Here is a 14,115-nt window from a genome sequence, read left to right on the forward strand (position 1 = left end):
GTTTTTTTTTTTTCTAGCTGCATGACCCATTTAATTCTACTGTAAGAAACTTTTAGAATGTTTTTGCAGAAGTTTTAGCTGTCTTAACTGGTTTAATAGTTTGTTACTATTCATTCTGTTTTCCCCTAAAAAAAAGTGTCTACTTTCTGGAATGTGTAACAGACATGATCATAAAGTGACATTGGTGATATTCTGTGAAAAACGAGGGTTCAAGCTGGGCAGTGGTGGCACACACCTTTAAACCCAGCAGAGGCAGATGGATCTCTGTGAGTTTGAGGCCAGCCTGGTCTACAAGAGCTAGTTCCAGGAGAAGCTCCAGAGAAACCCTGTCTCAAAAAACAAAACAGAGAGAGAGAGAGAGAGAGAGAGAGAGAGAGAGAGAGAGAGAGAGAGAGAGAAATTAGGAGAGTAATAAGAACTGGAGATTCTTCAAACTGCCCACTAGGCTTCACACTCATCACATAGTGTTTAGGATATTTGAGGTGAACGAATAAGAAATGGGCCCATATCCTGTGGTCAGCCAAGGCTGCAGCACATCTATGATCCTTGCTTGCTTCATATTTTCCTTTTACTTCTAACTCAGAAGCGAACTCCCTTCTCAGTCAGCCTAGTGCGTAGCCAACTGCATTGCATTTGTGATTCCAGGCACAGAAAGATCCGAAGAAGGACCGTTCCCTTGTGCGCCGCAAGTCCGAGCTGCCTCAGGACCCCCACACCGAGAAAGCCTTGGAGGCTCACTGCAGAGCCAGTGAGCTGCTCTCCCAGGATGGGCGCTAGCCTGTGGAGCAGCGCGTCCGAGTTGGGCCTGTCAGTTCTCTTCTGGATGCTGTAGAAAAGCCGTACTGTTTGTGCCATACCAATCAGCTACTCTCAAAGTCAAAGCTCCCTCCGACCCGTTCTGTGGGCAGTAATGCTCGGCTGCCTCAGCTCGAGATAGGAGTTCAAACAATGGTGGCTTCTCTGGCCCTGCCGGCTAAGCCAGGGGTTGATGACAGTGTTGTCACCATGCTGTCACCTCCCCAGCCTAGCCCTGAGTAAGACTGTGTCCCCAAGTCAGAGCTGTAGGAAAGCACCCTAGTTGTCTTCTTGTCCTACCCAAGTGGACCCTGTGCGCCTACGAAGTAGGTAGTTCTATGGTAACACCATGGTTTTCAAATCAAAGGAACACTTTAGAAGGCATCGCCTCCTTTTTTAAGGCTTTACAACCTTTGACACATTTCCACAATTTACTGTGCCAACAGCTAGTGTTTGTTGGTTAAACCTCATAGAAATGGCTCTTTGCTTTCACGTTCTAGCTGCCTACTAGGCAAGTAGCCAACATCCTCAGCACTGGGACCTCCCAAGGTGTTTCTTTCCTTTGATGAATGGCATACACACTGTGTCATGCTCCCCTTCGTGTCTACCGAAAGCCATATTTCCTAGTCTGTGGTAGAGGCCAGGGTTCCACCTAAGCTCAGAGAGGCAAGCTCTGAGAAGTGCTTTCTCAGTTCACCTTGACTAGAATCACAGTGTTGGAAAATTATGTGTTCATATTAATTTGCAGAATCAGTTTTTCATCTAGTTACACATTATCCTTCAACAAGGCTTTTGAATTGATAAAACTGTCAGATCTAAGAATTCCACATTGGTAGAACATGACAATAATTAAGCCACTTGGCCTACTGCAAACTGCATCCGCCTTTGGGCGTTGTGCAGACTGTGCTGTTAGGGTGCCCTCGGTGAGCCTTTCTGTTAAAAAAGCACACATTACCAAACTCATAAGGAAAAGTGCAACGTCTATGTTTCTGCCCATCTACACATGCTGCTACAGGCTTCCCAGACTTCTTGCATGGATTAAGCTTCTGTTTTAGGCGGAATAGCACGAGGAGAAAAATCCTTAAACTTAGCGCTTTGTCTGTTCTTTATTTCTCTCAGGGTGGCCAGTATTTTACTTATCCTGCTTGAAAGATACGTGAGATGTGTACCGCTACTCTGAACAGTGGCTAGTTTCTTGTGTCTCTGCATAAAAATGACTTAGTGTTAAATGTCTTGATGCATAAGAGGTAAAACATGGCTTCTTTTAAAATCTGTTTTTTTAAATTGTGGTCTCGGGTATCCATGGGGGAAAAAAAGAGATTGCTCTCATGTGGCCATAGAACCTGTCCTGGGTCTCCTTGGCTCGCTGCTGATGCTCACTCGACACAGCAGGAAAGACAGGCATCTGCAGGGAGGGGAGAGCCTGCTGGACACAAAACGGAAAGGTGGCCCCAGCTGTAGGTGGACAGGCTGGTTGCTTGGGTGAGAAGAACACTTCCTGAGAAACTTGACAAGTATCTATCCACTTTACCATTATGAAATCTATCATTTAAAAAAAAAGTTGAGATGCCTTCTCCTTTTGAGGGAAAAAGGGTGCTTTTATTGTCTAAAGCAGTGTCTGTGTATTTTGAACCCCATTGTTTGAACTCTCGTCTTTAGGTGGTAGAGTCTCAGATGGCCCTGATGTGGGGTGTTCCATATGTGGGGAGAGGTCCCGGGAGACTCTTGCCCTGCGTGGAACGCAAGCTGTCAGTGTCCAGGTGATGGTTCAAAGCTCAGTACAGAAGAACATCAGCTGGTCTAGGTTTTATTTCTGCCCTTTATTGAAGACAGACTTCACTAATAAGGAAGAAAAAAAGCGTTTTGAGAGAAACTAATTTTCTTTGACAAAAGTATTACTCAGTATTTTGGCCTATTAAAGTTTCCCTAGTTAGTACTTGGGTTCCCTGTGCTAATTGCTCAGCTTATATATTGTTATAGAGACACTGTTGGTTCTGTACCAAACTGGTTTCAAAAAACAGTACCACGTTGAAAATAAACGGACGACTGTTTTTCTTCGTAAGGCTCTAAGTTTGGCACCTTCACTCTTTCCAAAATGTATCTGTGCGCCAGAGATGTCACAGTTCCAAGTGTCTTTCTAGTGTGGCTTTGTATGGCTTCCTTTGGACATTGTACATACATTGTATCTTTGTTTTATGGTAATAAGTAATAAAAATGTAGACTTCGTATTTTGTACAAAATGTCCTATGTACAGAATTTAAAAAAGTTCATAGAAACAGCAAAAATAGGTAAGTGGCACAGTTATTTTTCTTTAGAAAATATCTGTAACTTTATGCTTTAGTGAAATGTTAAGTACCAACATATTTTTTAACATTTTGTAATTCAAAACTTTTTTTGTTTTGACATTGTTTATGAAGAAAGACTTCATGCACTTGCCATTTAATATGCTCTTTTATCTGATTTTAAAGACCTCTTTAAAATGGTGTATTATATGGACTAAATAAAGAACATGTGAATTTTATCGCTCATCATGAAACTAAATTTAGCCATGGCGTTGGGCAGTCTGGTTTCAACACGCTGTTACTGTCAGGTCACAGACACTGGGAGCAGGTGTCCTGTGTCCCCCCATTGAGTGCCAACTGTCCATTAGCGCCTCGTCTCCACTCTTAGAAGCTGAACCTGTTGACTGAAAAGGCAGATGCGTGGTGGTGCACACCTTTGATCTCAGCACTCGGGAGGCAAAGGAAGACAGATCTCTGTGAGTTCGAGGCCAGCCTAGTCTATGGAGTGAGCTCCAGGGCTATAGAGAGAGAAGGAGAGAAAGAAAGCAGCTGCAGCTTTTGACACATAGCACTTGGGTTGTTTTTTTTTTTTTTATGTTTACAATATTCTGCCAGCATGTATGTCTGCAGGCCATAAGAGGGCACCAGACCTCATTACAGATGGTTGTGAGCCACCACGTGGTTGCTGGGAATTGAACTCAGGACCTTTGGAAGAGCAGGCAATACTCTTAACCGCTGAGCCATCTCTCCAGCCCAGCACTTGGTTTTTAAATAGGCAATGTGTATACGAATCTGGTGGCTAGAAATCTAATGGTGTTCTGACCTTGATGCGTGACTAAGTGCCCGGAGAGGGTAGACATGCTGAGCGTATGAGCTTAGGTCTGTGCTGGCCCATTTGTTGCTGATGCCTGTGAAAACAGCCCAGGAGCTTCACTCTACCTGTGTTTGATCCGTGCAGGGAAGGGCACCTCTGGGTCAGTGACCCTTGCCCATTACATGGTCTCTGGGTTTCCATCCCTTCTGGCAGGAGCTAAGCAGTGGAGGCCAAACCCCAGGAAGAGAGAAGCCAGAGGAGGCCTTGGGCCTCAGACCTGCTGACTGCAGGTGTTTGAGGAAAGTAACTCCTACCAGAAGCGGCTCACAGATTAGAAGATACTAGATCTGGGGTAGTGACTAGGATTACTGTTTCCTGGCACTGGGTGGTGACCCAACTGGAGAAGGACATCATGTTTGGTAACCACACACACACACACACACACACACACACACAGCACAGGAACTGGCCAGAGGTGTGCTGTGATTGACAGCTGCCAGAGCCACAGTGCTTCAAGAGGCTCTTGGGAAAACTGGAAAAGCTCTGTGTTTCCTTCCCTGAAACTGGTGTACCAAGTCAGCAGTGGTCGCCATTGTTGTGCCCAGGCATTGATCTGTAGATGCCTCTCACCCTTTGGTTAATCTCCATTTGTTTTCTTCTTGGCACAACTGGTCAAGGAACTGCCCATGCCTCGACCACTGACAAAGCGAATGATGTCCAGACTGGACAAGCAGGATACAAGAAAAAAGACTGCCGAACCTTGCCAAGAGAGGGTAAGACGGTTCTGAAAGTTTTCCTGCCTCTGAAAATGGTCTGTCAGTTACTCTAAGCCTTAGCCAAAGTTGGTTGCTTCAACACTGCAAATGAGACTGGCTCAGGCAGCCAGTTATTTCTGTCATATTACTGCACATTTTGGAAGCTGCTTGATTGCACTTCCTGCCTACTCGAGTAATATTATCTCCTTTCTCAAGCTTTAGATGGGTTGAAGATTAGATAGTCATAGTTACCATCCTCTTATGATCTAGCCAAGCCATTTTCAATACAAGACTTAGACTCCTTAGGATAGAATGTTTATTAAAACATTAGGGTATGTTCCTTGCTTAATATTGTTTATGCTGGTTGTGATTCTAACTTTATACTTGATATCTGTTCCTAGTGTACATAGTTTTATGTTGGGTTTGGAACTCTCTTATTTAAACAAAAGGGGGGAGTGCTGTGGGAGCTCCTTTGGCCAACCAGAGTGTTGGCCGTTCTTTCTATTCACAGTGGAGAGACCAGGACATAAGCATTTAAGTCACTTGCCCCAGAGTCACAGCACTGAGAGGAGCCAGGACTCAGCCCATGCACCAGAACCTATTACAGGTAGGAAGGTCCCATAAACAAGGCACCACAAGGACAGTAAGCTGTGGGAACATCCAGGTAAACAGTGTGAATTCATGTCTATATACTCCAGACTGAGAGTTGAGTGACCATGAACTCTCAGTGAGGCCCCCAGGATGCGGGGAAGGTGTGGGCATAAGAGAGTGTGGACTGGACGTGGCACCTGCCTGGCAGAACCAGGTAAACCTCAGACATTAGTCCATGCCTCATGGTGCTTCAGGAATATTGTTTCTATGTAAATTTAAGCAGAGTCTCAAACATGCTATACCAAATTTCAGCCATCAAAAAACCTCTATTCTCATTGCCTTTGTTACTAACACTAACATGAAACTTGTGAAGATCATCAAAAGTTCACCTCATAATTAAATCTATATGTTGTTACACATGATTCAGTGACGAGAAATGGGTTCCACTACCAAAAGTATGAAATTCACCAGCCTTAAGTTAACATTGGCTTTTGGGGCAGGAGGTGTTTCTTGTTTGGGTTAAGGAACCCATCTGAGTAAAGATGTTGGCCCATGCCGGTGGAAGCTAGGTACCCTTCCTCAGCTCAGCTCACCAGCTCCTTCACAGCATCTTTACAAACAAAATCTTATTTTTGAGACAGGATCTCATTCTGTGGCTCAAGTTGGTCTGAACTCACTACACAGTCCAGACTAGCTTCGAATTTACAGCAATCCTCCTGCCTTAGCCTCCTGGGTCATCATGCCCAGTTTCACAAAAGCATGTGAATTCTGAAGAACTTTAGGCTGACGACGAGAATTTGCCAGGCATGGTGGCCCAAACCTGGAATCCCAGTGCTTGGGAGGCTAAAGGAGGAGGACCAGAAGTTCAAGGCCTGACTGGGCTATGGGAGGCTCCGTCTCAAAAGAAACTTAGAACGTATCTTTTTCTCTCCCGGTTTTCCTGGTCATATCTAGTTCAAGGCCAACTCAGCCTGCATTATGCTTATGGGAAATTGACCAAATACGAGCTGGGCCAAGCTAGAGCTTTCAAGTATGTATTTTTAGAAAGTGGTATCTAAGACCAAGGGGTCCTGACAAAGCTTCTCAACTCCTGATAATAAAACAGGCAGGAACAGATGTGTCTGGTAACAGTGTGCTGGGCACAGGGAACCCCAGGAGCCAGCAGGAGGGCTAGTGGAGCCTGGGAACCCTGGACTCTGCACCTTCCACTGGGACCAGCTTTCCATAGAGCAATGGTTCTTAACCTTTAATACAGTTCCTCATGTTACGGTGACCCCAACCATAGAATTATTTTTGTTGCCACTTTATAACTGTAATTTTGCTACTGTTATGATTTGTAATGTAAATATCTGTGTTTTCCAGTGATCTTAGGCCTGTGAAAAGGCCCTTGCAAAAGGCATTCAGTTCCTAAAGGGGCCATAGGTTGAGAACCACTGCCATAGATGCTGTGTGTGTAGGCATATTCCCAATCTTGACAATACTAAGTCACCTTCACTTCTGTCTTCAAAATACAGCTTGTAGGAAGCTGTCCATTTTAGACTTAAGGTGTCCATCCATCATTATGGATGCCTTTAGAGGCATCTTGAAGCCAGTAGGGCCAGGGCATGGTCTTTCTGATTGAATTACCTCTAGGAGCCCTAACTTCCACCCTGGTTGGGAGACTTAAGCCAAGGCTTCCACTCAACAAAGAAGATAATCAGAATCTCATCAGAGCTGTCCCCCGCATGGCTGGAATGAGAATATTTAAAAGCTTGTAAATTGATTACAGTGAGCATCACCCAGGGAACAGTGAATTTGAGGCCAGACTGATCTACAGAGAGAGTTCTAGAACAGGCTCCAAAGCTACAGAGAAACCCAAAAACAAAAACAATGAATTAATTAAAATAATTCGTAATTAATAAATAAAAATAATTAAAATAAATAAATGAATTAAAATAAATTAAGAAATCAAAAAACAGCCGGGCGGTGGTGGCGCACGTCTTTAATCCCAGCACTCGGGAGGCAGAGGCAGGCGGATCTCTGTGAGTTCGAGACCAGCCTGGTCTACAAGAGCTAGGATCTCTGTGAGTTCGAGACCAGCCTGGTCTACAAGAGCTAGTTCCAGGACAGGCTCCAAAACCACAGAGAAACCCTGTCCCGAAAAAAAAGAAAGAAAGAGAGAGGGAGGGGAAGGAGAGAGAGGGAGGGAGGGAGGGAGGGAGGGAAAGAAAGAAAGAAAGAAAGAAAGAAAGAAAGAAAGAAAGAAAGAAAGAAAGAGAAAAAAAGAAATCAAAAAATAAAAAGAAAGACTTACCAAGAGGAAGCAACTGGAAGTGCTCTGCTTTAGGGGTGTTTAGGACAGCAGCTGGAAGGGCATGTTACAATCAACAGGCTGATGTCCAGGCCAGAGGAAATGGGCTTGGCTCTGTTGCCAGTTGTCTTCTGCTCACATTTAGTCTTCAGTGCTGGCTTTGCCTGACAGTGGTGTGAGTCAACTCACCGCAAGGTCTGTATACCTGAAAGCTCATCTGTCCTCAGGGTTGGTCACATACGCAGTTGGATCTTAGTATCCATCCCCTCCAGGAGTAGAGCTGATGATAAATCTCCTAGACCCCTAGACTATATTATTATGGTATACCCAGCATGGTCCCAGTCCCCAAGAGAACAATGGCATAGCTGCTACCTTTCAGAACTGGAGACAAGGCCAGTCCCACTTTGGGGGACAGTTAAACCCTTCTCCATCAGATCCCCTCAAAAAAGGAATAGTGTGCAGGGAAGTTTGCGAACTTAGTCTGGACTTGACAGATAAAGCACTTGTGGGGTCTCCTAGCCAACACCCACATACCCCAAACTGACCTCTCCCCAACTGAACAGCCCCAAGCAAACAAGAAGGATCCAGAGCCTGTGATAAAATCTGCAGCCAATCTGAGAACACGGAGGGCTTGGAAGATGAGTCTAAACAGCCACTAAGGAGAAGGACACAGCCAGAGGCAGGGCTGTCCTAGCCCAGGAGGAAACAGTCCAGTACTTTAAACTGCTAGGAGATGAAATGATATATTAAGTTTTCTATAAATTCTGTATATCTCAGGCTGACATTGAACTTCCTATATAGCCAAGGATGACTGGACTTCCCAAATGCCTCTATCTCCCAAGTGCTGGAAATATGTATATGCAAAACCATGGCTGGTTTTTGACCTAGGGATCAAACCTAGACAAGCACAGTATCAGCTGAGCTATTCCCTCAACCCAAGGCTTTTTTTTTCCTTTTATTGATTTTTGTTGAGCTCTATATTTTTCTCTGCTCCCCTCCTGCTCTCCCTTCCCTCTTCAATCCTCCCCCAAGATCCAATGCAGAAGTGTTCCCTTTTTCCCACAACCTCTCCAGCATAAGTTGTCATCAGTGTTTTTGATCTTGGCCATTCTTTCAGGTGTAAGATGGAATCTCAGAGTTGTTTTGATTTGCATTTCTCTGATGACTAAGGATGTTGAACACTTCCTTACGTGTCTTTCAGCCATTTTAGATTCCTCTGTTGAGAGTTCTCTGTTTAGGTCTGTACTCCATTTTTTTTTTATTTTTGGATTATGTGTTCTTTTGGTGACCAATTTCTTGAGTTCTTTTTATATTTTGGAGATCAGACCTCTGTCTGATGTGGGGTTAATGAAGATCTTTTCCCATTCTGTAGAATGTTGTTTTGTCTTGTTGACTGTGTCCTTTACTTTACAGAAGCTTTTCAGTTTCAGGAGGTCCCATTTATTCTTTCTCTCAGTGTCTGTACTGCTGGGGTTATATTTAGGAAGTGGTCTCCTGTGCTAATGCATTCAAGTGTATTTCCCACTTTCTCTTCTATAAGGTTCAGTGTGGCTGGCTTTATGTTGAGATCTTTGATCCATTTGGACTTGAGTTTTGTGCATGGTGATAGATATTGGTCTATTTTCATTTTTCTACATGTTGATATCCAGTTATGCCAGCACCACTTGTTAAATATGCTTTCTTTTTTCCATTTGATATTTTTTGCTTGTCAAAAATCAGGTGTTCAAAAGTATGTGGATTAATATCTGGGTCTTCTATTCTGTTCCATTGGTCCTCCTGTCTGTTCTTATGCCAATACCAGGCTGTTTTCAGTACTGTAGCTCTGTAGTAGAGTTTGAATTCAGGGATTGTGATGCCTCCAGAAGTTCTTTTATTGTACAGGATTGCTTTGGCTATCCTGGGTTTTTTGCTTTTCCATATGAAGTTGAGTGCCGTTCTTTCAATGTCTCTGAAGATTTTGTTTTGTTTTGTTTTTTCAGATGGGTTTTGCTGCAGTTTTAGAGCCTGTCCTGGAGCCAGCTCTTATAGACCAGGCTGGTCTCGAAGATACAGAGATCCGCCTGCCTCTGCCTCCTGAGTGCTGGGACAAGGTTCTTATTCTATATCAATAGTAACTACATATGGGGATCCCGACATAGTGGCAAACACCTGCAGTCCCAGTAGGTTGAGATAAGAGAATCACTTGAGCCCAGGAGTTACTGTCCAGACAAGAGAGCAAGCCCCAATCTCATAACAAGGTAAAATAAAAGACCTCCCTTTACTTTTAACCTTCAAAACTGAGTTGGAAAAACATTTGCATGTGGTCTCGATGGTGCAGGTGCATAGATAATGACAGATAGCACATAAGAGCTAGGAGTGTCACAGCCTCCTGGTTTTTTTTTTTTTTTTACCTCTAGCCTAGAGTCTGGCATGATTCTATTTCATCCATCACAAGTTGCTCAGAATGAAAGGATCACTCAGAGCCGTGGGATGCAAACACATGACTCTATCCATGGAGCCCCTATGACTTAGCCATGAGGACTGTGCCAGGAAGACATAATTGCCCAGCTCCTGTCCCATCCTGTGTGGACATGTACCCAGATAAAATGCTGAATCTCCCTGGTCTACAGAGCTAGTTCCAGGACAGGCTCCAAAGCCACGGAGAAACCCTGTCTCAAAAAACAAAAAAACAAAAAAAACAAAAAAATGCTGAATCTCCCCTAAAGTGGACCTGGGGTGGCAGGCAGCAGAAACACTGCAGGTCCCCAAGTGGTGGCAGCGGGCCCTGAGAGTAGCCAGCCCCAGGCAGGGATGGCTGCAGGTCCCCAAGCGATGGCTGGTCCAGGTTAGGGAGACACGCGGCAGTGGGCAAGAGACAGAGACATGGATAGGCACGTCATGCAGAGTGAGGTTGAATATTCCGTGGGTTATGGATGGGGAAGGGAGAAGGGAAGAAGAGCAGAGGGAGAGGGAGAGGGAGGGAGGGAGGGAGGGAGGGAGGGAGGGAGGGAGNAGAGGATGAGAGGGAGGGAGGGAGGGAGGGAGGGAGGGGAGAGAGAGAGAAAGAGGAGAGGAAGAGAGGAGAGACAGAAGGGGGTAAGGGGAGAAGGGGGGAGAGGCAGAAGCTGCCTCTTCTAGAGGGAAACAGAAAAGAGAGGAAACTCAGGCTGGAAGCTGAAGATCAGCCTGTCTCGGCAGACGGGGAAGGCAGTAGGTATGGCTTGTCTCTTAAAGAGACAGAACTGATCATTTAACTTCCATTCTTCCTTCCTCAACCTCCTGAGTAGAAAGACTACAGGCCTGGACCACTGTGCCTGGCTTCTACTCATTTTTGTGTAAGATGCCTCTGGTGAAGGGTCCTGAGCTGCTCAGTTTTCCTCTTATCTCCGACCAGTCACCCCAGACAAGCAGTTTCCTATTACCCTGTTAGGTCTGGCACTGTGTGGGACACCCCCACTCCAGCGCTCATCAGCTCAGTGTCTGGTAAACGCATGTACAGATAAATGTGGATCAACGAGAACAGCAAAATCCAAATGGGGAGGGGAACAATTAAAAGTGTGTATGTGTGTGTAAGATACGCCTGCCAACCCAACACTTACGAGGTGGAGGCGGAAGCAAAATTGAGACGGGCAGGGCTACATAATACCCTGTATCAAAATCAAAAAGCAAGTAGCTCTGTAGGAACGAGAAGTGTAACGCAGAAAGCACCTAAGAATTAAAAGTAAGTAGGGTCGCTCAGTACAGCTCACCAGGCCAAGAAACCAGGGAAAATTTTGTGAAAATACCCGCCATCTCCGCAGGCAGAAGCACTGCGCAGCCTCCACAATGCACGTGACCGGATGGATCACAGCGCCCGGAAGCCGCAAGACCTCATTCCGTCTTCAACACAGCCCGATTTAGGGCAAGCCGGGCAGCCACAGAGAGAAAACGGGCACAGGAGGTCGTGTCCCTAAGTACGGAGGGGAGTGCTGACCGTAGGCAGTCCGGACCCGCGTTTAGAAGTGAGCCCCACAGCCCACAGGACAGAGAGATGACAAAAGTACAAGTCCCCTAACCTAAAGTCTGGCACAGGAAAATGACGTAAGCGACACAAAAAAAAAACAATTTGGAACGGCCCCTAACTCTAATCTCGCGAGATTCACGAGGTAGCTGGTGGAGAATGAGCCAATCACAACGCGTATTCTTCCGGACCGCGGTGATTGGTTTGATGACTGACTCTCATGACAGTAGGAGACGTGCGTGATCGCGTCCTTGGCAACACGTGACCTATCCGGCAATCTACCGAAATGGTTACTGGGCAGCGATTGTCATGCACGCTGGAAACTAAATGCTGGTTCCAGGGCTGAGCAGGGTCGTCACTTGCCACGTAAAGGGCGGGGTCGGTGACGTGAGTGACTGGATTGACCCCCCCCCCCGTAACCCTGAGGCGTGGCCGTTAGCATGGGTGGAACCAAGCCAGTGTCCTGTAGCCAGCAGCCTGGGGTGCGGAGAGAGAACGCGTCCCTACTATCACAGGGAAAGAAACAGGCGGGCAGGGAAACCCTCCCCACCTGGGCCAAGTGTAACAAACATACGGTAACAGAAACAGGGAGAGGTTCTTGGTATGTAAATAACTGTAGAGAAGCAAAACTCACATGGGTCGACAAGATTTTGAGCACCCATCTTTCCCATTTCCATCCTCGGGGTGCCTTGTTTGATTGTTTTTAAGACAGAGTCTCGATATGTATTCCTGCCTGGCCTGGAACTCATTCTGTAGACTCTGAACACAGAGATCTCCCTGAAAGGCGTGCACCTCCTGCCCAGGCATAGTTTTGATTGCTTTGCTTTTTAAAATAAACTACCTGCCGCTGTCTCAATCCGTGTGTCTTACTGTTCTAGGACACAAGAACCTGGAAATCTGGGCTGCTGCCCTCTAGGCTCAGCTACAGCTATGCCTATTACAAGGAAGCCAGGGAGTGAAGGAAGCAGCGTGGAAGCTGACCACCCACAGAGACAGCTCCCTCCTGCACACAGCGGTTGTTGGGTCTTGAGAAGGGAGTGTCAGTCCCCAGCTCTCTATCCAAATGAGGCAACAGGCCCTAAAGATGTGTATTGCCCACTGCTTCCTGCCCAATATACTGATAACCCTAGAAGGTAGCCGTGGTGTTGGAAGTGCTCTGTCAGAAACTTGGATACACCTCTCTTTCCACGTGTTAGAATTGACATCCCTCTTATTGACTGTGGTCTGGAGTCCTGCTTTCACCCTCTTAACCACTAATCACTCTCAGATCATACATTGCAGCTCAGACTGTGCTGCATTTTCTAGAATGGCTATACAAGGTTAGAGACCAGTGAGTTCACAGGCTGCTTCCTGGAGGCAGATAGCAGCTACGAATGTTGTATTTAGAAATGAAGGAGCCCAGCTGGAGAGCTAGCTGTTGACCATCGAGTTCAGAGCTACCGAGCTCAGAGCGGCGGAGCTCTAGATCCAGGCTTCAGGTGTAGAAGGGGTCCAGATGGGTGAATGGGTGGGTGGATTGACAGTTCAGTCAGGCCACGTGGTCGGTGACGATGGGCTGAGCTGAAGACCTAGGTAGACTTTGCAGGTCTCTGCTTCACTGCGTGGTCAGCTCAGAGGTCAGCGAGCACTGTTGCTGTCATGAAGGCACGCACTCTCAGGTACGGGTGTTGCACCCCCACTGTCTGGTGTGTTTTCTAAGTTTGAAACCCGTTTTTTCTGCTGTTTTTAATCTGCCCATATGCTCATTTGTTTAGTCTACTTTGAGAGAGCCTAGAAAGTGCTGACATTTTGCTTTTAGGAATAAGGTAGGTATCAGTTTATGCCTCACAGTGGTGCTGGACAGGACAAAGTCAGGGGCATTCTGCCTCTGCATTTGCACTCAAGGTGAAGTTAAATGCTGCTGGAGTCACACTGTAAGTACTCTGCTCAGTTTCTAAAATTACATGTATTCATTTGTGTATGTACATACATGTGCTCACCGTGCAGGTGGAGGTCAAGAACAGTCAGCGTGTGGGTCCTGGAGATCAACCCCAAGTTATGGGGCTTTGCTTTCCCTTATTTTGAGATTATGATAAAAATTGCATCATTTCTCCCTGCAAACCCTTCTTCCTCTTTGCTCTCTTTCAAATTCATAGCCTCTTATTTCATTAGTTGTTACATGGATATGGATATGCACATATACATACACATTCCTAAATATAACTGCTCAGTCTGTAGAATGTTAGCCATAAGGCTGTTCTGGGGGCTTTGGAGAAACAGTTTGGCTTTTGCTAACAAGTGGTGTGCTCTTGCCTAGGGAAGACTCTCTCCCACTCTCAGCACTTCCTGGTTACCTGTAGCTTTTTGTGTGAGACTGAGACTGTCCACCTTGGCACATCTATTGGTCTCATCCTTATTCTTCTCATATCTAGGCAATCATGTTGGTTCTGGCATCCCTGGAGACACAATCTCACAGCATACGCCTTGTTCTTCTGATTCTTACACTCTTTCCATCTCCTCGTCTGCAATGTTCCCTAAGCCTTCGGAGCTGCGGGCTTTGTAGTGGTATCCATTGGGATTGGGCTCCACAGTTCTGCATTTTGATTGGTTGGGATTTTTCTTAAGACAGG

General features: G+C 45.9%; 1 protein-coding gene across 8 annotated transcripts in view; it reads left to right on the top strand.

Annotated features, from left to right (window-relative positions):
• Ppp2r5c (protein phosphatase 2 regulatory subunit B'gamma) overlaps nucleotides 1–3,316 on the top strand; it is a 131,615-nt gene extending 128,299 nt beyond the window's left edge. For 5 of the 8 annotated variants that reach the window (XM_050154647.1, XM_050154648.1, XM_050154650.1 and 2 more), the window contains one exon: nucleotides 646–3,316. In XM_050154647.1, the coding sequence (XP_050010604.1) occupies nucleotides 646–777 (132 nt within the window). In that variant the 3' untranslated portion in view covers nucleotides 778–3,316. The remainder of the gene's footprint in view (nucleotides 1–645) is intronic. The other 3 variants (XM_050154649.1, XM_050154655.1, XM_050154653.1) reach the window with 3 other exon arrangements.
• The last annotated feature ends 10,799 nt before the right edge of the window (nucleotides 3,317–14,115 follow it).

This window comes from Alexandromys fortis, unplaced genomic scaffold (genome assembly GCF_014885135.2).
Source record: "Alexandromys fortis isolate MF-2015 unplaced genomic scaffold, M_Fortis_MF-2015_v1.1 scaffold_91, whole genome shotgun sequence".
In the NCBI taxonomy this organism is placed as follows: Eukaryota; Metazoa; Chordata; class Mammalia; order Rodentia; family Cricetidae; genus Alexandromys; species Alexandromys fortis.